The sequence below is a fragment of the Lontra canadensis genome, unplaced genomic scaffold, assembly GCF_010015895.1.
Source record: "Lontra canadensis isolate GAN:19392208 unplaced genomic scaffold, GSC_riverotter_1.0 scaffold6, whole genome shotgun sequence".
In the NCBI taxonomy this organism is placed as follows: domain Eukaryota; kingdom Metazoa; phylum Chordata; class Mammalia; order Carnivora; family Mustelidae; genus Lontra; species Lontra canadensis.
Window position 1 is genome coordinate 28,085,433 of NW_022631000.1, and position 23,814 is coordinate 28,109,246.

The window sequence follows — 23,814 nt, forward strand, 5'->3', positions numbered from 1 at the left end:
GAGGGAGAGTACAAAATGGTACAAGACAGCAGATAATCAAATGTTGAGACATATTCAAGGGCCTACACATCTCATCTAGCCCAGTGCAGTAATGCGAAATGACCAAAAAAAAAAAAAAAAAAGACACAGCGGTCTTTGCGCCGCCAACCGCGGGGCGCCAAGAAGCGGCCGGCACTACAGGGTTGGGTCAAAGGTCCCGGGACAAGAGGCCCTCGGGCGCAGGCGCACCGGACGGAGGCGACTGCTCCCCGCACCCCAACCTCGCCGCGTAACAGCCTCTTTAAGAAGGGGAGCCGCAGGCAGCCCGGCTGACGCTCACGTGACTCGGCTCTGTGCAACTGCTGGCGGAAGTGGTCCAGCCTCTGCGACCCGAGCGGGGTCTCCGGCGCCCCGCGGGGCGTGCAACCTGAGCGGACACCGCCGGGCTGCCCCGGAGCCGGTGGTCAGGATGGTGCAGCTCTACAACCTGCACCCGTTCGGGTCGCAGCAGGTGGTGCCCTGCAAATTGGAGCCCGAGCGGTTCTGCGGCGGAGGACGCGACGCGCTCTTCGTGGCGGCAGGCTGCAAGGTGGAGGCATTCGCCGTGACCGGACAGGAGCTGTGCCAGCCGATGTGCGCCTTCTCTACGCTCGGCAGGGTACTGTGCCTGGCCTACAGCGAGGCCGGTGAGTAGCAGCGAGGCCAGGGGGAGCCCAGATCCCGGCTTGGGGCCTCCTTCCTAGAGGACTCAGCGTCCCCCGCGGTACTCTGGGTGGGGAAGAGACTTCCTAGAACTTGCTGGAGGGTCTCGCGGGGTCTGGCTACTGATTACTGAAGGAGAGTAGAGCCGTGCGGTTGTCGTGGCAACCACAGGTGCGCGCTGGCTTCTAGGGGGCGGGGGACGCTGTCTGCGGGCTCTTACCTCGCTCGCTCGCCCTGAAGGTTTTACTCACCCAGACACTTAAAAACAAACAGTACAACTCCAAAAACCCCAAACTCAGAAGTATAGAAAATCTCACTTACAAAAGTAGGGAGATTGGTATACTGAACCCCAGATACTCCCAGCTTCACCAATCATGCCAACTTATGGCCAGTTCTTTTATATCTCTACTTGTATCCACTTCTTGTCGGTTTTTGAAAGCTATGTTATATGCTGGTTTTTAAATCTATGCAAGTGGAACTCAAGTCATAAACTCCTCTCTCCCACCCAAAGCAGCACAGCAGCCTCCACTACCCATTTCTCACCGAAATGCGAAGCAGTACCAAGGAGCTACTATGTGGGTATATATTTTAGAAAAATCCAACACTTAAAAATAGGTGGTACTTAAGATTACAGAAGGATTTACCATAGGCTTTTTTTAACTGCTTAATAATGCCCTTAGAATTTGTTTCCTCCTTCTCAAGAGGGATATAAAGGCATAAACTGCAGTGTTTATGGTAGAAAAGCCCATGGTTCAAGGGCTTACTAATGAAGTGGAGAGCATGAACTTGGAGGATTGGAGATCTCTTTCTAATTCCTACTCTGTCTGCTACTGGTTGGATATGAGTTGTAGAAACTTTTGGATCTCAGTCTCTGTTTAAAAAAAAAAAAAATTGGAATTACTAGATCAGAGATTTCCAGGCATTGGGATTTTGTGGGTCCATAAAAAACTATGGGGCTATCATCATACTTAGTATCTGACTATTCATTTTTTCCAGTAAAAATATATATTTTTAAAAGTGAAAAGCCCTGCTATTTACTCTAACCAAAGAGAAAAAAGCATTTAGTCCTAAACATTGGATATCTTTGCTTTATGAGCAACTTACTATGCTGTTATTTTTTTCTTTTTGACTAGTGAAGATATCAACGGAAGCCTGCATTGATTCACAGATAATGTTTGAGAACCACTCATTAGATCTGTATGTTCTCTTTCAGCAGAAGATTCTGATTTTGGAATTTAGTAGAAATACTTCTCAATCATTTGTCAATATTGGTGGTTTTCCCCATCCCATCCCCCTTTTAAACGTGGAAGTTCTTGCCTTCAAGAGCTCTACTGAATGGCAAACTCACCAGTCTCAAGGTGTGATGTGTGTGTGTGTGTGTGTGTGTGAGAGAGAGAGAGAGAGAGAGAGAGAGGCAGAGACAGAGAGACAGACGTATTTACATGATCTGCCCTATTCTTCCAAACAGACAATTATTCTAGATTTGGAAGTGGCAGGCATTAGGTAAACCTCTAGTTTTCTTCCCCATCAGTAGTAGTGATTGTTGGAATCCTTGATATCACTACCTGTGCTTTGGAATCACCTGGGGGAGCTTGAAAATATGCTAATGCCTGGACCACAACCACAGAGAAACTGTCGGTTTCCTGGGGTATGCCCCAGCATTGGGGTGAGTCTGATATTTAGCCAAGATTCAGAACCACTGACCTAATGCCGTACTGGTTCCTGTAGGCAGTAAGTAGCATGGTAACCTTATTAATGAAGCCTTGAAAAACAAAGACTTTTTATAATCAAGTTGGCTGTCCTAAAGAAAGTTCAGGAGTCATGTGCTATAGCATTAGCATGAGTCAGACAGCTCAAGGGTAACTTTGAGTCCTCAGCTTGAAGACTGGGTATAACCCCTGGGTACAGCTTCTATTAACCCACACATAGCTGACTCCTAGCTATGCTGATACCCAGATAACCTGTCTTCCATTTCTCAGCTAGCTTTTTCTTTCGTCTCTTTCCTCCCATCCACAGTAATTTAGACATGGGGATTCCGGCTCTACGAGCCCAATGTCTTTCTCTGTAGTAAATCTCACCCTGTCAGAAACAGAATGAATCTTACATCAGTCATTTATATTTACTCTAACTGCTTTGCAAGTCTCTTACCCAAGTAGAAAACACTTCCATTCCTTTCTTTTTTCTTTTCTCTTCTTTTCTTTTCTTCTTTTAAGATTTTATTTATTTATTTATTTATTTGAGTGAGAGAGAGCCTGAGAGAACAAGTGGGAGGAGGGGCAGAGGGAGAAGCAGACTCATCCCAAAGACAGATGCTTAACTGACTGAGCCACCCAGGCGCCCAATATTTTCATTTTTTTAAATCTCTAATTAGCAGGCTGAGCTAGCCAGGCGCCCAATATTTTCATTTTTTTAAACCTCTAATTAGCAGGCTGAGCCACCCAGGCGCCCAATATTTTCATTTTTTAAAATCTCTAATTAATAGGATGCTATTTTCCCTTTATAAAATTTGGAAGTGTTAGGGAGAAAGAAAGTAGGTAGAAATTTTGAAGGATAGAGGACCCTAACATTATCATCAGTAATGGAAACTTCATTTAGGCTTTGTGTGTGAAGTAAGGAAAAGGAGACCTGAGAACTCACTGCTCTCAAAGGAGAAAGACCTGGTAGCCAGGGTTGAGTGGAGCGTGGGGAGCTCTGGTACAGGACATTTGTTTATGGGGTTTCTGAAGGTGGTGGGGCTGGGAGGACAAGACCACATGGCTCTCACTGCCTGTTCTGTAGCACAAGTGTCTTAAATGACTCTGTCTATTACATCCCCCAAACCCTACTGTCTCTTTACTTTTCTAGAGCCATAAAACATATTTTTAATGCGTTGCATATTATTTCTACCTTCTGATGTCAGTTTTGTCATAGGAGCAACCTTTTCCTTAAACTGGTATTAGTGTTAGCCAGGTTTATGATCTTGCTGTATAAAAGGAAGTTTATTATTTTAAAAAATCAATAATCTCAGTTTAAAAATAAATATGAGAATGATTTTTAAATTTACTTAATGAAGACAGAAGCTGTTGGAAAGTAAGTAGAATAAAGCCCTGACCATATATATAATGTCTAAAAAAAATTTTTAAGTCGGTCAGAGGAACACAAATACCATATGGTTTTTTTATATGTAAAATCTAAAAAATTAAAAACAAAAACTAATTGATGGTTGCAAGAGGTGGGGTGGGGGCAGTGGGATAAATAGGTGAACTGTTGTTTTTTGTTGTTGTTTGTTTAAATAAATTAAATTTTTTTAAAAGTTTCTTTCATAAAGAGCTATTAACCTCCACAGAATCCTCTAGACTTATATCTCCTTTTTAACATTTTGAGAAATAGCATAATTGGGGAATGAGCATCAGCTTTCCAGCTAACCAGATCCAGGTTTAAGTCCCAGCTCTATCTTGTTGGCTGTGTTGCCTTAGGCAAGTTACCTAGCTTATCTGAGCCTCAGATTCCTGATCTATAACATGGAGAATGAGATAATATCTTGAAGGTTTGTTGTGAAGATTAACAGAGAGAACTCTAAATCTCTGATCATAATACTTGTCAGGTAAACACACTTACTTTAGCAAGTTCTAGTGCATCATTATAAAACTAATCTGAAAACATACAAGGCAGTCTGGGCACTATTTACAGTTTGTAGATTATATATAAATGATAAATTGCCTTTATCAGTGAAATAGGTATATGTTTATAAATGGATGAAAAATATTTTATTTAACCAAACAAATATTCTTAGTTTTAAAATTCATTTACTAATTTGAATATGGCACCAAAGCACGGGCAACAAAAGAATAAAGTATATTGGATGTCATCAAAATAAAAAACCATGCGTGCATCTATAAAAGACACTAAGACACTAACAACAGATTGAAAGGGCAATCCACAGAATGGGAGAAAATGCTTGCAAAGCATATATCCAATAAGGGATTAATATCCGGAATATATAAAGAACTATAACTCAACAACAACAAAAGCCTCTTCAAAATGGGGCAAATAGACATTTCTTCAAATGGCCAACAAGCACATGAAAAGATGCTTAACATCACTAGTGACCAGGGAAATGCAAACCAAACCCATAACGAGATACCGTTTCATACCCATTAGGATGGCTATTATTTACAAGAAGAAAGAAAATAGCAAATGTTGGTGGAGAAATTGGAAACCCTGCGTACTGCAGGAATATAAAATGATAGAGCTGCTGTGGAAAACAGTACGGTGGTCCTCAAAACTTAATTACCATATGATCCAGCAGTTTCACTCTTGGAAGTCTATAAACAGAGTAATTGAAAACAAGGACTTGTGCAGATATTCGTACATCCATGTACAAATTTTTTCATTTTTTTTTTTTAAAGATTTTATTCATCCATTTGACAGACAGAGATCACAAGTAGGCAGAGAGGCAGGCAGAGAGAGGAAGGGAAGCAGGCTCCCTGCTGAGTAGAGAGCCCGACGCGGGGCTCGATCCCAGGACCCCAGGACCCCGACGAGGGGCTCAATCCCAGGACCCCAGGATCATGACCTGAGCCGAAGGCAGAGGCCTAATCCACTAAGCCACCCAGGCACCCCCCATGTGCACATTTTTAAATGAGAGCCAAGAAGTGGAAGCTCCCCAATGGCCATTAGCTGAAGAAAAGATAAACAAAATGTGGCATAGGCATCTCTGTACCTGCATGTTCGTTGCAGCATTATTTATAATAGCCAAGACATGAAAACAACCAAAGTGTCCTTAAACATGAATAAATAAAATGTGGTGTATACATAAAATCAAATATTATTGAGCCTTAAAAAGGAAGAAGATCCTGAGACACGTTACAACACAAATGAGCCTAGAAGACATTATGCTAAGTGAAATAAGCCAGACACAAAAGGACAAATATTGTATGATTCAGTTTATATGAGGTATCTAGAGTGGGCGAATTCATAGAGACAGAACCTGGAATGGTCATTGCCAGAGCCTGGGGGTGGGGGAGATGAGGAATTATTGTTTAAGGGATACAGAGCTTTGAGGAAGATGAAAAAGTTCTGGAGAGGGATGATGGTGATTGGGGCACAACAATGAGAATATACTTCAAACTATTGAACTGTATTCTCAAAAATGGTGTAAATGGTAAAATTTTACATTATGTATATTTTACCACAATAAAAATTTGAAAAAAATCATTTACTGAGGAAATTTTAGGAAGATGGAAGGCAACAAGAGATCATTTGACCAGACTCCATCCAAACTGCTTCTCTGGAACAGAGTGAGCAAATTCATGGAGCCTGTAGGGTAAAGTTAGGTGTTTGGCCACAATATCCAGGGAATGAACAGGGGCAACTCCATTTCTGTGTATCAAAGGGACCAGCATCAAGAGAAGGTGGCTTTCTGGAAAGCTGGCTCATTTCGGACAAGGAGGGATCCTGGCCAGCCCAGAGAGTGTTTGTGGAAAAGGGACTGACTGCCTGCTTGCTACATTAGTATATGGGAAGTCATTATGCTAACAGCTTGGTGTTTCAGTTTCAGTTCACTGGAAAAGGGCTTATTTACCAAATAATGTTGGTATACAGTGTGCTCTACATTTGAAAAAACCTTGTCTTACCTTCCCGTCAAAGTCTAAACATTAAGAATTTAAATAAGCCACTAAAATAGAATATGTAAGAGTATATTTATGTAATTTGGAGGGCATAGGAGACTGTCTAAGCCAATTAGGAAACCCAGAGGCCAAGAAGCAAATGATATATGTCTGACTACATGCATATCTGACTACTTTTACTATGGTAAAAGATGCCATAAGCGAAATCAAATGTCAGAGAATAGACTACCAAAAACAATTTGCTATTCATGACCAAACAAAGATTAATATCACTTTTACCCGGAGAGCTGCTATTTCTTATAAGAAAAACAAGTCAAACATCCTAATAAAGTAGATACTTGCAGAAGAGAAATCATACATAGTTGATAAACATGGGAAAAGATGGCCAGCTTTAGAAATGGTCTGGAAAATATACATTATAATAATCACAGTTGTTTCCCCATCACACTGAGTCAGTGCTAGTGAGGATATGGGGAAATAGGCATGTTCAAACAGTTCTGCTGGTAACATGAGTTCCTATTATGTAATTGTGATAGAATCTGGCAATATCTTTTTTTTTTAAGATTTTGTTTATTTATTTGACAGAGGGAGAGTGAGAGTGGGAACACAAACAGGGGGAGTGGGAGAGGGAGAAGCAGGCTTCCCAATGAGCAGGGAGCCCGATGCAGGGCTCCATCTCAGGACCCTGGGAACATGACCTGAGCCGAAAGAAGGCAGACACCCAACGACTGAGCCACCCAGGTGCCCCAGATTCTGGCAATATCTTAAGATTTAAAACGTACCTGCCTTTTGGCCCAACATTTTTCACTTTGGGGATTCTATGCCATTGAAACAAACCTCTAGAAAATAAATATATAGGTATAGTCCTGTTTATTACAGCATGAAGTATAGTGGCAGAAAAACTTGAATATATATCAATAGGGGAATTGTTGAATAAATTTTGGCACATAGGATACATAGGATATGCAGATAATTTTCAATAAAACAATGTTAGATACCCATGTATTGACTTGGTGAGTTAAGATTTATTGGTAATTTTTAGAAGTTGTAAATTGTTAAATATTTTCAGTGTGATTCCATTTTGGTGGGAAAAAAAAAAGACAAAACACTAGTCTACAGTCCATGTTTATATGAAAGAAAGGTATAGAAGGGCACATACCGAGCTCTGTGTGTTAACGCTGGCTCCTCACGAATCGGACTGCAGGAAAAAGATTATGCTTTTCATCTGGCATCTCTTCACAGCTTTTGATTTCTCACAACAGAGAGTAACCATAAAATTACTTTATAATTTAAACAATATAATAAAATCAACAGTAAGGGAAAATTAACTTGGATTTAAGTTTCATTTATTATGTATAGCTTTAGGCTACTTCTCAGAGTTGACATGAAGGTGCGACTTGTGGGAAGGGGGGTTTCAGAGCCTTAGGAAACACTCAGAACTAATATAAGGAATATGTACAATTTCTGTGTAAGCTGCATGAATAATTAATAGATTATCTTAAGATATGATAGGGAGAGATTTATTTTGGAGCCTAAATGCCTAATGTCAGTTAAAAATATACCTAAGATCCTATTAATTAGGGTTTTGTTCTCGTCAATTTTCAATTCAGCCAGTCACTTTAGGATTCACTAATAGTTCCTTTCCATGGCATACAGTAAGTGGTTATTTCTAATGACAAATTCTTAGTATACTCTCATTTCCTTCTCAGGAGACTATTTGGCCGCAATTGAAGAGAAAAACAAAGCTACTTTTCTACGTGCCTATGTGAACTGGAGAAGTAAAAGGACTGAAAACTGTCGCGTGTGTATCCGAATGGTTGGACACAATGTAGAGGCATCTTTCAGTGAAACCTACAAAGACCAGATGTCTATTATTGAAATGCCACTTTCTGAGGCCCCCTTGTGCATCTCCTGTTGTCCAGTGAAAGGAGACCTTCTTGTTGGTTGCTCCAATAAGTTAGTCTTATTTAGTTTGAAGTATCAGATCATTAATGAAGAATTCTCAATATTGGACTTTGAACGTTCTTTAATTATACACATAGATAATATCATTCCTGTTGAAATTTCTTTTTGTGTTGGTTATGTTGCTCTCATGTCAGACTTAGAAGTCTTAATAGTAAAACTGGAGTCAGACCCTAAAAATGGAGAGAGTGTTAACCGCGAGCCACGTAAGACCAACAATTCAATGAAACAGACAGAAGGTAAATAATGAATTTAGGTTGCTTTCTTATCTTAGGTGTAGAGAAAACCCTTACTTCTGGCAATCTCTGAGGGGTGATAGTGTGTGTGTGTGTGTGTGTGTGTGTGTGTGTATAGTATGTGTGTATATGTACACGTATGTGTATATATCACCAAGCCACATTATTTGTAGATTCAGTTATTCCTGATACATGGGATTTGGGTTTATGTACTCTGTAGCATGCCAGTGTGTTTCAGCATATACTCGTCAATAGAAGTAATGGAAGAGCTAGGACGAGTTTCTAGCCCCAGTTCTCAGAAGTTGAATGGTCTTGGGTTAGGAATACCATCTCTCTGAGTTTCTTTTTTTTATTTTTGAAGATTTCATTTATTTATTTGACAGAGAGGGAGAGATCACAAGCAGGCAGAGAGGCAGGCAGAGAGAGGGGGGAAGCAGGCTCTCCGCTGAGCGGAGCGCCCGATGCGGGGCTCAATCCCAGGACCCTGAGATCATGACCTGAGCTGAAGGCAGAGGCTTAACCCACTGAGTCACCCAGGTGCCCCAATCTCTCTGAGTTTCAACTTCCTCATGTAAAAAATTGGGATGGTAATATCCTGTTGTACTTTGTTAGTTGTGAGGAAAAAATGAGGATGGGCCAAGGCTTTTCAAAACCATAGTGCCTTGCAAATATATGAGATGTCTGTGTGTGAATAAATAAAATTACCATATGTTTATTTAATTGATCTGGGGTATTGTGAAATTTAGTTTTCATTCAAGTAGTACTTGGACTTATTATACTCTTTTCTCAAATTTTATTTTTTAAGATGTTCATAATGAAACTTTGCAGCTTGAGTCAGATGACTTTGTTATCTGTCAAAAGCCCATGGAACTTCTCGGGGAAAAAAGTAGCCAATCTGGAGTATCTGTTACACTGGAGTCCACTGGATTAGCTGATGAAAAAACAAAATATTACCACGTTCAGCATCTGCTCTATAAGTATTACAACGCTTTTCACTCACTAGCATTTAAGATCTATTTACCTGTGTAGAAGTACATGGAAATTAGATCTCTTCCTCTTTCTTTCTCTTTTTAAACTCGCAGACGTTTTGCTCCTGATATTTCGTCCTATGTCTTTTCTGATGACATCAAGTTACATTCACTTCAGCTGCTACCCATTTACCAAACAGGTAAGTAAGGATGGCATTTCTACAGTGCAGTGAGGTGAAAAGGCTCTGGCCTGGGAAGGGAGACTAATGTGGCGAATACGTTAGGTTCTTCTACTGAGTCTCCCTGTGCCCTTGGACAGGTTCTGTGGTGAATAATGCCAAGTTCCTTAGCAAATAATGCTAAATAGTGCTCCTGTGAGCACTAGAAAGGGAAGTTGTGTCTACTTAGGAGAAGCCATGGAGAGGACATGACAGGCAAAATGCATTTCTCTTTTTTGAAATGGTTACTTGGCCCGAAAAGGGAAATTAGAGCCTTGTCCTAGCTGGGGGTTTTTAGCTGGGTATGTGGCAAAGCTTCGTTTGATGGTCTTGCGAGCAAGGTGGGAAAATGTTGACTGAACGGGAAGTTCATTCAGAGCAGTGGTTTTCAACCTTGTTGCACATTGGGCTTACTTGGATGCTGTAAGAAATACTGATGCCCAGGTTCTACATACTGGAGATTCTGACTTAATTAACCAACTACAGTGCCTGGGCATCAGTAGTTTTTTAAATGCTCCCCTGGAACCAGTGGGCAGCCAAGACTGAGAATTTGCCATTGGGTTCCGTACTTAGTCCTGGCCTGCCTAACATCTTTAGATGTTGCCTGAGACAATATAAATATTATTCTGATTAAATATGTTTATAAACCTCCCTTATTTTTTTCTTTCTTTTTGTAGACATTTATTACCTACTGTTTTGGGTGTTGTGCTGAATACTAGGGAACCAATAATGAGGAAAGTAGGCAAAGTACTTGCACTTGTGGAGCTTATTGTCTTGGTGGGGGGAAGCAGACATTAATCAAATAATTATTTGATTATTATCAAAGAGTATACAATTACATACTGAAATGAGTGCTCTGTGGGAAAAGAACCCTACCTTGAGAGCCTATAGCAAAGATACTAAACTCATTTAGGGGTCAAGAAAGGCTTCCTAGGAAAGAGGATCTGAAGAGTGAATCAGGGCTGATTTGGAAATATGGTTGGGTACAGAGGAAGCAACAAAGGCGTTTTGGTAGAGAGAGAATCTTATGTTTGAGGAACTGAGAGAAGCAAGACTGAGAGGTAGAGCTAGGCAGAGAGGGTCGTGAGGCAAAGTTGGAGACCAGAGAGGGCCCAGAGCCAGGTTAGGGGGTCAACTATCTAATGGCTTCTCCCTTTCTCTCTCTTTGCAGTGCAGTGTGCTGGACTAATATCGTAGAATTTCCCATAATCTGAATTTTGCTAACTGAGTCCCTACAGTGTCATTTAACATGTTCCTGTATCTCCTATATTTCCCTGTGACTTGGTAGTTTGATCTAAAGCCATACTGTTCACTTTGGTAGCCTTTACCCACCAGGTGTTGTTCAGCACTTGAAGTGTGACTAATCTAAATTGAAATACATTGTTAAGGGTAAAATTCCCACCATTTTTAAAATTTTTTTTATAGAATTTATTTATTTATTTGACAGAGATCACAAGGAGGCAGAGAGGCAGGCAGAGAGAGAGGGGGAAACAGGCTCCCTGCAGAGCAGAGAGCCTGATGAGGGGCTTGATCCCAGGACCCTGGGATCATGACCTGAGCCGAAGACAGAGGCTTTAACCCACTGAGCCACCCAGGTGCCCCATTTTTTGAAGAGTTAATACAGAAATATATATATATATATATATATATATATATATATATATATATATATGAGATCTCACTAATTTTTTCATTGACTGCTTGTTGAAATGGTAATAGGGATATATTGGGTGAATACAATACACTATGAAAATTTTGCCTGTTTCTCTTTACTTTTCAAAATGTGATTACTAGAAAACTTGAAATTACATATGTGGCTCATGTTATATTTCTGTCAACAATGCTGGTCTAGACTAAGTCTTGATTAGATGACGATGGTGGTGATGATTATGAAGATGATGATTTGGTAGCACAAGTAGTGCTGACTTCTGTTGGAAGGTACTGACTCTTTTGGTGACTCTTCTTGTGATGATTATTACCTAGATCTGTTAATTTATTAGGGGCTGCAAATGGTGATATTTTAATTATATCACTCCCTTTTCATTTCCTACCAGCATTCTTCTATAAAGAGCAGTTTTCCCTAAACAACTCTTTGGTTATCCCCTGATAGACTCTTTTCCTTAGCAAAGTTAAGATATCTATTTCCCTTATTTACTGATTTCATGGGTTTCCTCCCACCCCATTTTTTTCATGCAGGTTCCCTTACTTCTGATAGAAAAAATTTGTCTCAGGAAAAAGAGTTGCTGAGTCTCTTCTGTTTCTTCTCATTACCTCATGTGGGCTATCTGTACATGGTTGTCAAATCTGTTGAATTAATGTCAGTTTACCAGTATCCTGAGAAGTCTCAGCAGGCGGTGCTCACACCACAATTTTTGCATGTCATCGCAAGGTATGTTATAGTGTTACCTGTTGGACCTGGAGTCACTTATTCTGCATATTCTTGGGTTGCTTCTTAAATCAGAGAATTTAAGAATGTGTGGGGGTGCCTGGGAGGATCAATCATTTAAGCCTCTGCCTTTGGCTCAGGTCATGATCCCAGAGCCCTGGGATAGAATTCCCCTTTGGGCTCCCTGCTCAGCGGGGAGCCTGCTTCTCCCTCTCCCTCTGCCTCTCCCCCAGCTTATGCTCTCACTCACTCTATGACAAATGAATAAATAAAATCTTTAACAAAATAAATGAGAATTGTGTGAACTGGTATATAGTGTTATAAATTAATGGTGTATATTTGTCTTTTGATGGCCCATATCTACCTTTTCAATGTCAAAGATTTAGATTCCGGTTTTGCCTTTGTTTTATTTTCTTAGATTGGATAGGGGTCTTTGTGAGGAAAATTTTTCATAGGGAATTTTAATGAAAAGTCAGTGGAGCCAGTCAGGACATTTCTGGATTTCTTTTTAGATTTTTAAATTTTTTTCTTGACTGCCCTATCCTTTCTGTGTGAGTTATTTCATAATGGTTTAGGACTATGAAGGAGCCAGAAAGACTACCCTCTGATTAGTACAAATGGGGAAATAAACCGGAGGTTGGGATTGGCAAGGTCATGTGGCTAATTGGAGGCAGATGCCTTTTGAGTTGCCTTACCCTAATATGCTGGCATGTAACTTGGGTTCCTGAGTAGGATTTTAATCTCATTTCCTTTTATCTCAGCCGTAACTGATGCTTCTGGTTCTATTTCCTGTTTTTTGAGCTTAGGTTATGTGCAAGACACTGCATTGGGCCCTCTGGCCAAGCACTTTGAATAAGGTACACCATCTGCTTTCTAAAGCAACAACGTGAAAGAAGGCCAGAGATGCAGGCATGCGGCACAGACACTAGGGGATTTGTGACAAATATCTTTAGACTTCGTGAAAGTGGTGTAGGCACTTCGAGGAGAGAAATTACTTCTGGCTGAGTCATACAGGAAAGTTTTTTGTGCTTGGAGTGAGAAAAGCTAGTTAGAATCTACAGATGTAGATTAGAAGAGAAGGGCATTATAGAGAGAGTGAAGACTATAAACAAAGGCTATGTCTAGTTTTGTAGGAGCATCTAATAACTAATTGCAGAGGGCAGTGATTTAAAAATTTTTCCACCTGATGGGTAGTATCAGTAACTACAGCAGGTGCTAGAGTATATTCAGACAGCATAGAATTCCCCTGAAAATCCGCCATTCACTCATCATGTAGTTGCTGCCCTCTCCTCCTGTTTGGTATAGGGAGAAATGCTATTTATTATGTGTTTCCTAAGTGAACACTGTGAAAGTAGCTAGTCTCAATTTCTGTGTTGCATATAGCGATGTTTTTTAACTATGAAGAAGCTGAAATGCAGGGAAGTGGTACAAATGATGCTCGAGAGAGAGCTCAAGGCTTTGAATTTTAAGGACTTCTTTAAGGTTTTGATCAACAGTGATGTGATAAGAGCATTCATTTAGGAAAATTAGTTGTAGCTTTTATGCAGGATGGATTAAACACAGGTAAATCAGGTATTGAAATGGTTCAGGGAAGGATAACCAGGGCCTACAGCAGTGAGAGGATGAGGAAGAATGGATGAAGAGGCTTCGGCAAGAGAATGACAAGACTTCGTGTCTGTTGGGATGGTGGGAATGGCGGAGGCATGAGGAAACCTCTCCTGAGTGTTGAGGCTGCTTTTCTGGCAAAGTGTGGGGCGAAAGAGAAGTTTGGTTTATGAGTTTGAGGCGCTTAGGCAGTATCAAGAGGAAATGTTACGTAGGCTTTTGGACACAGAACTGAAGATCAGAAAAGAAAGGGAAACGTAGATGCTTTATTACCATCAAGAAAGAGCTGACTGTCCAAATAGCGAGCATGGCCCCAAGAGTGTATAGCAGAGAAAAGTAGTTGGAAAACTAAACTCTGGTGAAGGTCATGTTTAGGAAAGGAGAGAAAGAACAGAAGGATTTTCAAGAATGCAAAAGAACCTAAGGAACTATAGCATCTTAGAAACCAAGGAAAAACTAGAGGGAGAAAGAGTAAAGTTTTAATTTCTCTCCCAAAATATTGATGCAAAAGACTATTAATCTTTTTTAAGATTGCATAGATGTAAAGGACACTGAGAATTTAGTGATTTGATTCCCTAAACTTATTCCCCCCTCTCTCTTAAATATAAGTCATGAATTAGTTTAGAATGTAGAGTACTAGAAACACAGTTATGGGGATTTGAAGGGACTGGATTTTGCCTGTCTCCAGGTAAGAAATTATTGAAGTTTTTCTTAAGATCAGCACCAGAATACATTCTAACACCCTTAACTTGACCATGGAAGCACTAGACATTAGAATAGCAGTTACTATATGTAAATTCAGATTTTTTTTTTTTTTTAAGATTTTTATTTACTTACTCGACAGAGAGACACACAGTGAGAGAGGGAACACAACAGGGGGAGTGGGTGAGGGAGAAGCAGGCTTCCTGTGGAGCAAAGAGTCTCATGCGGGGCTCGATCCCAGAACCCTGGGATCATGACCTGAGCCAAAGGCAGACGCTTAACCACTGAGCCACCCAGGTGCCCCGTAAATTCAGATTCTTAATAAAGATCCCCACCCCTATATTAAAAATCCTATATTTGTTGAATTTTTTGCATATTATTTTGCCCAGTAAATACATATTTTGGAAATATCCGACCCGTAAGTTTGTCTTGAAAGTTCCTTAGAGGCTGGTATTTAAAAAAAAAAAAAAAAAGGAAAAAATTTTTTTGAAGAATCTAAGAATAATATAAAATCATGTAAAATGTCATCCTTACAGAAATACTTAAATAGGAAAGTCCGCCCTCCCCTTCCCCGCCAATAATCCTAGTCCTCGGAGTTCACCATGTCAACAATTGACGTATATTTAGGGCACCTGGGTGGCTCAGTTGGTTAAGCCTCTGCCTTCAGCTCAGGTTATGCTCCCAGGATTCTGGGATCGAGCCCCGCATCGGGCTCCCTGCTCAGCAGAGAGTCTGCTTCTCCCTTTCCTTCTGCCCCTCCCTCTGCTTGTACTCTCTCTCTCCCTCTCTCTCTCTCAAATAAATAAATCAAATCTTTAAAAAGAACAATGGGTGTATATTCACCCAACTTATTTAAAAATACAGTGCACTTACTACTAAGATTGGTTTTATAGAAGTGGATCATATGACATCCACCGTTCCGCACCTTGCTGCTTCACTTAGCAGCGTATCCTGGACATCTTTTCATGCCAGCACACTTCAGTTCACTTTATTTTTCTCTTGTACTGCTGCTTAGTATTCCAGCAATAGCCAACAGCTGGGTTACTGTAGGCAGAAGTGAGTCAGAGGACCAGTTTTTTAACCTCTGGAATCTGCTACTCATTTATCTTTCTGGTCATAGCTACTCTCACCTGTCCTTGCATAGGTGCTTTTTTGCTTCTCACTATCTCAAAGTCCCTTCTATTCATTTTTACTTCCTGGTGCTAACTCTCTATTCTAGATTTCTAAGTGATGGTTCTATTGTTCTAGCGATTATCATGACTCCAGAGGTCATGTCTTAGAACGTTGTGGAATGGACAGAGATGGCAATGAGCTGAGGCTGCAGTGGAAACCCCCCAAAACAGAGAAAGAACACCCTGAGTGATACATCTTACCTACATTGTGCAAAGTCTCCCAACTGTGGAAATATCAGAATGCCTTCCTTATAAAGAAGGATTTCTTCTATTTTTTTTAAAAGATTTTATTTATTTATTTATTTATTTATTTATTTATTTATTTGAGAGAGAGAGCTCAGGTGTGCACACACAAGTTGTGGGGAGGGGCAGAAGGAGAGGGAGAAGCAGACTCCTTATTGAGTGGGGAGCCTGCTGCTGGGGTGGGGGTGGGGGGCGTCCACCCCAGGGCCCTGGAATCATGACTAAGCTGAAGGCGGACGCTTAACCTCCTAAGCCACCCAGGCACCCTGAATGCAGACTCTTAACTGACTGAGCCAAGAATTATTTCTTCTAGGGGCGCCTGGGTAGCTCAGTGGGTTATGCCTCTGCCTTCCGCTCAGGTCATGATCTCCAGGTCCTGGGATGGAGCACCTCATCGGCTCTCTGCTCAGCAGGGAGCCTGCTTCCCCCTCTCTCTCTCTGCCTGCCTCTCTGCCTACTTGTGATCTCTGTCTGTCAAATAAATAAAATCTTAAAAAAAAGAAGTATTTCTTCTATTATAAGATCAGCGCTAGGTTTGCTTTATTTCAACATAGTTCATTTTTAATTCTCCAACTTTTTAATTTGTTTTTATTATTCCTGTAGGGGGAAAAATTATTCCTTTGAACCCGCTATGAGATGGGTTTTGTAGCAATTTCTAAGTTAACTGTTATTATTTTTTTAAGAGATTTTATTTATTTATTTGACAGACAGAGATCACAAGTAGGCAGAGAGGTAGGCAGAGAGAGAGAGGAGGAAGCAGGCTCCCTGCAGAGCAGAGAGCCTGACGAGGTGCTCGATCCCAGGACTCTGAGATCATGACCTGAGCCGAAGGCAGAGGCTTTAACCCACTGAGCCACCCAGGTGCCCAGTTAACTGTTTTTAATGTCAGGATTGGAGTGTTGATTTATCCACTAGTCATGAGGCATCCATTGTGCCCTGACTGTGCAGTCTCTAGGTCATTTTATAGTGCAGAAGAAGCCTGGGGTTGTAGAAAGAGCTAGAGGAGTGTGAGGAGTAAGAAGACCTGGGGTCTAATTAGGCTCCATCCTCCAGAGATGTCTTAGACCAGTCATAAGACTTCCATGCCCTCATCTTTAAAACAAGCTTCTGGAGTGGATAATTCTCAAGACTCCTTCAGATAGTCTATAATTTTCAGTTCTACCATCAGATATGTGTTCGCATAATCTAAGTGTGTTATCCAGTCTGATCTAGGCTCAATTACATCCTGAGATGAGTGGGATAGAGATAGTAGTCAGGAAACTTATGTTCTAATCTTGACTTCGATAGTCACCTCTTTGTACCTTGGGCTTTGGGAAGCTCCTTGGGACATCATTTTGTCTGTAAAATGAGATATTGACCCACATCCATGGTTCTTAATGAGGCATGTACAACAGAGCCACACATGGAGCTTTGTAGAATTATACATGTCTAGATTCAGCTCTTAGAGATCAAGGTTCAGTAGGGCTGAGGTGGGGACTATGGGGACCACTCCATGGGGATTCGGAAGTGCTCTCTTTGTTAAGAAGCAGACTAATCGTCAAATGCTGGTGGGTCTTCCCTACCCACCATTGCTCTGTTTGCCTGTGTGAACTCCTCCCAACTATGGGCATGTTGATTATTGGCCTCTGCTCTGCTCAGTGGTGTCTCTCCTGTTCCTTAGCAACAACCTACAGTGTTTCACAGTGCGGTGCAGTGCGGCGGCAGCTCGTGAGGAGGATCCATACGTGGACACCACCCTGAAGGTTAGAACTGGTTTTAGATGACAGTAAAGTCTTACGATCAAAAAGGGGTATAGGAATCCTTACAGCTTTGCTCTTGGGTCTAAAATGGTGATCGTTAGAGGTCTGAAGGTCTTCTTTATCAAAGCAGAACTTTTGGACATAAAATAGTAAGCATTTTGTGACACTTTTTAAGATTACTTTGAAAATATTTCACTCAGAATTTAGGTGAAGGGCAAAGTTTTTAAAATTTGGTAAAGAATATGTGTAGGGTAATTTCAGAGGGAGTACTTTACAACTGTAGTATACTACAATTTTACTCTTTTTTAATGGGAGTACTGGTGACAGTTGTATATAGCTATTAACAAGATACTAGAGAACTCTGTGTGTTCAAGGACACAAATGCATGAAAAGAATTGATTTCTACTGTTATCAGATATGCCTATGATGTATTTCCATCGTCTTAAACTGAGTGTTAATGGATGTGCTAGATTATTAACCTGATTTTGAGTGAGAACTAATATGCTTATTCTCTGAAGAGCTCTTGACCACAGAATAAGCATAGGCAGTTTTATGATGAAATTCTGTATTTTCTGACCTTGAATTTCTGTTCTCAGAAATATACTGATCCTTTGTGTGATATGCTTCAGATGCTATTCCACTTCTCAGGTATAAACTACTTGAATGGATATTTGTTATAAAGCAACATGCTGCAGGAAACTTCCAAAGTATGATGGCCTATACTTTTTTTGTAAAGATTTTATTTATTTATTTGAGAGACAGAGTGAGTGAGAGAGTGAGCACATGATCAGGGGCAGAGGCAGAGAGAGAGAGAGAGGAAGAAATGGGGCTCAATCCCAGGACCCTGGGATCATGACCTGAGCCAAAGGCAGACACTTAACCTGCTGAGCCACCCAGGAACCCCATGATGGACTATATTTTATAAGTTAATGTCTATCTGGCACCTGAAACACCTTTTCCTGGAAAAGTAAGTGTTCAGTACTGATGGTTAGGTTGCTTTGTAGTGCTTAATATGTCTGAGGTTCTCTTCCACTATCACGGTCACCCAAATTGTGACATGTGATAGCATTTCATGTGATCTGAGTTCTCTGTAACTCTTTCATGCAGTGGGCTGTGTATAGCTTTCTGTTGCTGACCAGGCATACTGTCTACCTTCAGCCTCTTAAGAAACCCGACTCACAGCTTCCCCATGCCTTTCTGTGTTTAAGATACACACATAGCCTCTTCAAGAGTATATTTTAGAAATAAAGGTTATTTCCCTAGTAAAAATGGAAAGCCAACAGATTCTTTGTCCCTCCCTCCTCCCAACACCTTGCTTTGCTTTTTTGTTTTCTATTTTTCAAACCTAAGAAAGACATAGGCTTAATATAAGTGGTGATGCTGGAGTGAGGGGTACATCGTGGATTGAGGTAGGTTCAATCTGCATTTGAAATTAAATCGTGTTGTAGGTCTTCTCAGTGTCTCCTAAAACCAGAGGGAGGGAACAAGGAAGAGAGGAAGGGCGAGAAGAAGAGAGATGGGCAGCCTGCTGGTGGGGAAGCTGCCCTTGAGGCCCATCCTCTTGAAGGTGGCAGAAGGAAAGACAGTGATGATAACACCTTATGGCTCCCCCTTTCCTGCAACGCTACCATTCTGAAATGCTAGATACCACCTGAACCAGCGCACGTGTAGCCTCTTGCCAACTCAGACTTTGCGAGCCGTGGTATCTGAGAAAGATTTCACGACCTCAGGATGTACAAAGTGTACATGTTTTCTCCCTTTCCTCTGAGAGCCAGACTCCTCAGCACTAGCCAAGGCCATCTCATCTATTCTTAGGAACAAAAAAATAAATGGAAGGGTTTCCCCAGTTATACAAAAGGACAATGAAGATGACTCAGAACCAAAATAGTGTTAATAGATGAGAGGGCACAGGCCTGGCAGCATCATTTTGTGAGCTCCCAGAAAGAGTGCTTCTATTATCTTACCCATTCTACTTGAATTAGTGTTCCTTTACAGGGACAGGAGCCTGCTCCTGGTCCAGGATTTTCTCCCATTTACCTGACACACTCAGCCGGTCATCCATTCCAGGCAATGTTCCCACCTAAGGAGCTAGCAGTGAGAGGCCATCAGAACATGCAAGCATTTCTTTTCTGTTCATCCATCCACTTAGAAACCATTGATGTTCTCTCTGTGCAGTAGAATGACCTTTTATAGTGTCTAATTTTTCCTAACAACCACATTGTGTCATGTTCCTGAACCAGCTCACTGTCAGTGGGGATCTCTCCAGCAGGTTATCAGCCCACAGCTGTGCTCCGAGAGCTGCTCTGTCAGCCACGCAGGAGTTCCCACAGCCTCAAGGGGCTCAAGAGCACCCGCTGCCTGCATTCACTCAGTCAGCAAATACTGAGTAGCTCTTTGGCAGGCACACATGGAATAGGTAGTTGGTTACATAACTATGGACAGAACAACTTCCTCCTCTGATAAGAATAGGAATTCAGATTTTTTATTTTGGAGGGGGGTGGGCGGGGGAGCAGGACAAATAAACAGACTGACTTTTGAAGGTTAAAGTTTCTGTACCTTTATTTCTTGGTTAAATTTGTGATGTTTCCTTTACTAGGCTTGCCCACCTGTCAGTATGGATGTCTGTGCTTTAAGAATACAGCTTTTCATAGGCTTGAAAGCCATCTGTCACTTTAAAAACCACCTCATACTTTTGACCAAGGCAGACCCTGAGGCTGTTCCAGAAAGAAGAGAATCACCTAAGAGGCTTCTGTAAGCATCCCCACACTTCCACCCATTCCTGCCAAAGTTTCTGGAATGCATTGTTACTGGTATATTTTGTGGGTGTCCATCAGAACTTTGAATGATTAGATGGTTTGTCTGTGCTTTTTTTTTCCAGAGAAGAAGGTCCTAGTGATCTCCATACTATCCTTTATATTAACCTTGGAATTTTAGAAGATAATGAATTATAAAATAGTTTCAATAATAATCTGTGGTATTTGAGATAAGCTAAAGGACATGCTCTTCAGTGTAATTAATAGGAAAGACAGAGCCTCTAAAGCTAATCCAAACTACAAGGCTCTTTACTACTTTTTTTCTTTTTTTCTTTGACCTTCCAGTAGTTACATTTTTATCCAGGTATTATTTTCTGGTATTTTAATTCAAAAGAAATTAGTAATGCATTTCTTACCTTAAAGCACATTCATGGTATATAGATATGTGCTGATCGACCTTAAAATTGCATTTGATAACACTAATCTCTGGTTGACTCTTAGATTTTCTGCTTTTACATTGTTTGGAATTGAACGCTTAGTTCCAGACTAGTTATGCGTCTGTCCAACATTTCCTGTTCTGTGAACTTAGTGGTAGGAATTAGATGACAATGAGGATGAGGATGATAATTTGTGTGTTCTCCTATGAATAATTTAATCAGGAAAGAAATCTATCTGGGGGGAAGAGAAGCAGATAATGTACAGATGGTCCTCTACTTAGTTTGACTTCCGAGTTTTCAACTTCATGATGGGGTTGAAGGCAATACCCATTCACTAGAAACTGTACTTCAGATTTTGAATGTGGCTCTTTCCCTGACTAGCAATCTGTGGTATGGTATTTGGTGACGCTACAGAGTGGCAGCGGCAGCTCGCAGCAGCCACGTGATCATGAGAGTGAACAACCAATACACTCACATCCATCCTGTACCCAGAAAACCATTCTGTTTTTCACTCTGTACAGTATTCAGTAAATTGCGTAAGATATTCAACACTTTATTATAAAATAGGCTTAGCGTTAGATGATTGCTTCTGTGAGTGTTCTGAGCCAAGTTTAGGGTAGGCTAGGCTAAGCTATGCTGTCTGGGAGATTAAGTGTATTTGATTTATGGTATTTTCAACTTTTCGTGGGTTTATTGGGAGGTAGCCTCGTTGTAAATCAAGGAAGAGTTGTATTTCTAGTCAAACATCGGTTTTTGTTTTTAACATGAGTTTTTGCTTTTTCAGATTTTTTTGTGCCTGTGCTTTGTCCCACCAACAGGAATAATCAGAGGTTGTTTTGGGTAACCGGTCACTCAGAGCGTGTGCAGAATGGCCTGAGACTGACTAATTCTAAAAGCTTTCTGGCAAGAGGAAGAACAGTTCACTATCTTGCGAATTATTGACATTTTTTGTCATTGGACTGTTTTAAAAATTCTATTTTTAAGTGATTTTTTAAAAAATTTCTAGTCTATTTGAAAGTTTCATTGGTCAGAGCTCTGCATTTTAAAAAGATTGTATGCTAAGGAAAATGCATCACATAGTGAAAGCCAGAGCTAAGATAGTGCTTGAAGTGGACCATGGCTATGTATGTGTTCTGCATTTCCCCAGCAGCCCCAAGTGTTTGGCCTAGTGTTCTGTTGCAGCTTCTGCTTGGATCGGTGGCGTAAGGCAAGCAGCACTCCTGAAGGCCATGTGCAAGACAGACACTGGGCACAGGCACTCTCACAACCAAGTCTCTCTTCCTTTTGAGGGGTCTTGCCTGTTCTTTGAGCATTTTGCCCATTTAAAAATTCTTCTGGAGTAAATTGGAAGCAATTGGTTTATCAGTACACGAGAGTTGTTGAATTTTAAATGCTGTAGGGCTATGTAGCGTTGTGAACTAATGTTGTATAAAAATCCACTGTAGAGCTAATCACTGAAGAAAATACTCAATGCAAATGATTGCATAATTCTTCTTAGGTGTCTAATATTTACCATTTAAGATTACCATATATTAATTCTGTGTCTTACCTTGTAATTCTCATCTTTTGTTTTGCTTTCAGTTCTAGAAAAGGAACCAGTAGTAAGCTGAAATCACCTCCTGTAGCTGAGGCTGGGTGGAATTTGTATATTGTGGATACGATCTCACCAGTGCAACTGTACAAAGAAATGGTACTCCTTTCTCACTTCCAGTTTGTTTGTTTTTTTAAAGATTTTATTTACTTGACACAGAGAGAGCACAAGTTGGCAGAGCAGCAGGCAGAGGGGGAGGTAGAAGCAGGTACCTTCTGCTCCTGCCGAGCAGGACCCTGGGAACACGACCCCAGCTGAAAGCAGATGCTTAACCCACTGAGCCACCCAGGTGTCCCAAAAACTCTATTGGATCCTGGATCCTTTTTTTTTTTAAGATTTTATTTATTTATTTATTTATTTATTTATTTGTCAGAGAGAGAGAAAGCACAAGCAAGCAGAAGCAGAGAGAGAAACAGGCTTCCCACTGAGCAAGGAGCCCAATGCGGGACACAATCCCAGGACCCTGGAATCATGACCTGAGCCAAAGGCAGTTAGGTCAACCGACCGAGCCACCCAGGTGTCCCTTTCACACTTTCAGTTTTTATTGGTAGAAATTTAGAGTCAAAGTCATAACCAGATGTTGATTCTAATCATCACACATTCAGAATGCCACAGCCAACCAGCTTGTAGGCTCTGTCTGACCGCAGAGTGTGGATCTTCAGTCACCTTCTCATTTTCAGACCTCCTGACATTTGAGGAGCCAGTAGAAATTCCCTTCACTAAAATAAGACTGACTTACTCATACCCACCCTCCAAAGAGGATCGATTAACTAGTCTGAACATAAATAGCCTTTGACCTTTACTTTCAACTCTAGCAAAGAGAACCAGGAAATGGAGGTGAGAGAAATCTTAGATCATTTATCTCCATCTCACTCTGAAATATTAGCAGATTGTCTCAGGGCCCTGCGCACCTGCCTCATTGTCCTGTGGGTAGTGGCCCGGGGTGGGGGGGCACCCTTCTACCTTTTCTAAGAGCGACAGCTGCCCACTCATCACTAGCATTTTTTTAAACTCTTTCTTTGAAAATAATTTCAAACTTGCAGAAAAGTTGCAGGGTTAAGAATAGTAGAAATAAAACCCTATATATTCTCCACACAGATTCACCCATAATCAACATTTTACCCCTTTTGCTTCTCTCTTTCTCTTTTTTTTTTTTGTGCTCTTGTACTTTCTAAACGCGTACACCCCCACACTGCGATCCATCGGGAGGTAATTTACGTTCATCAGAGTCTGATGCATCTAAATACTTCGTTGTATGTTTCCTACAATCCAGGTATTTGTTTACATCACTGAAGTACTGTGAAATTCTTAATAAGTGAATAAATATGGGACACGTATTCCAATGTTGTCAGTTCACTAGCATCTCCCTTCTCCACTACAGGGCCGAGTCTAACAACAGGTGGTGCATATAATTACCATCTCTCCTTGACCTTCTTTTATCCAGAATAATTTCATAGCCTTTTTTTTAATGGCATAGACATTTTTGAAAATAAATTTTTGCCCCTCCACCTT

At 40.9% G+C, this 23,814-nt stretch overlaps 1 protein-coding gene across 8 annotated transcripts in view; it reads left to right on the top strand.

Annotated features, from left to right (window-relative positions):
• Positions 1–297: 297 nt before the first annotated feature.
• The window catches only part of HPS3 (HPS3 biogenesis of lysosomal organelles complex 2 subunit 1), a 37,950-nt gene continuing 14,433 nt past the window's right edge, over positions 298–23,814 (top strand). For 4 of the 8 annotated variants that reach the window (XR_004382064.1, XR_004382063.1, XR_004382065.1 and 1 more), the window contains exons 1-8: positions 298–665; positions 8,000–8,491; positions 9,294–9,465; positions 9,571–9,656; positions 11,871–12,063; positions 17,443–17,524; positions 20,118–20,272; positions 22,293–22,401. Coding sequence is in view for 3 of the 8 variants with exons in the window: in XM_032852456.1 (XP_032708347.1) it covers positions 449–665; positions 8,000–8,491; positions 9,294–9,465; positions 9,571–9,656; positions 11,871–12,063; positions 17,443–17,524; positions 20,118–20,272; positions 22,293–22,401 (1,506 nt within the window). In the remaining 5 variants the exon portion in view is untranslated. The remainder of the gene's footprint in view (positions 666–7,999; positions 8,492–9,293; positions 9,466–9,570; positions 9,657–11,870; positions 12,064–17,442; positions 17,525–20,117; positions 20,273–22,292; positions 22,402–23,814) is intronic. The other 4 variants (XR_004382062.1, XR_004382061.1, XM_032852454.1 and 1 more) reach the window with 4 other exon arrangements.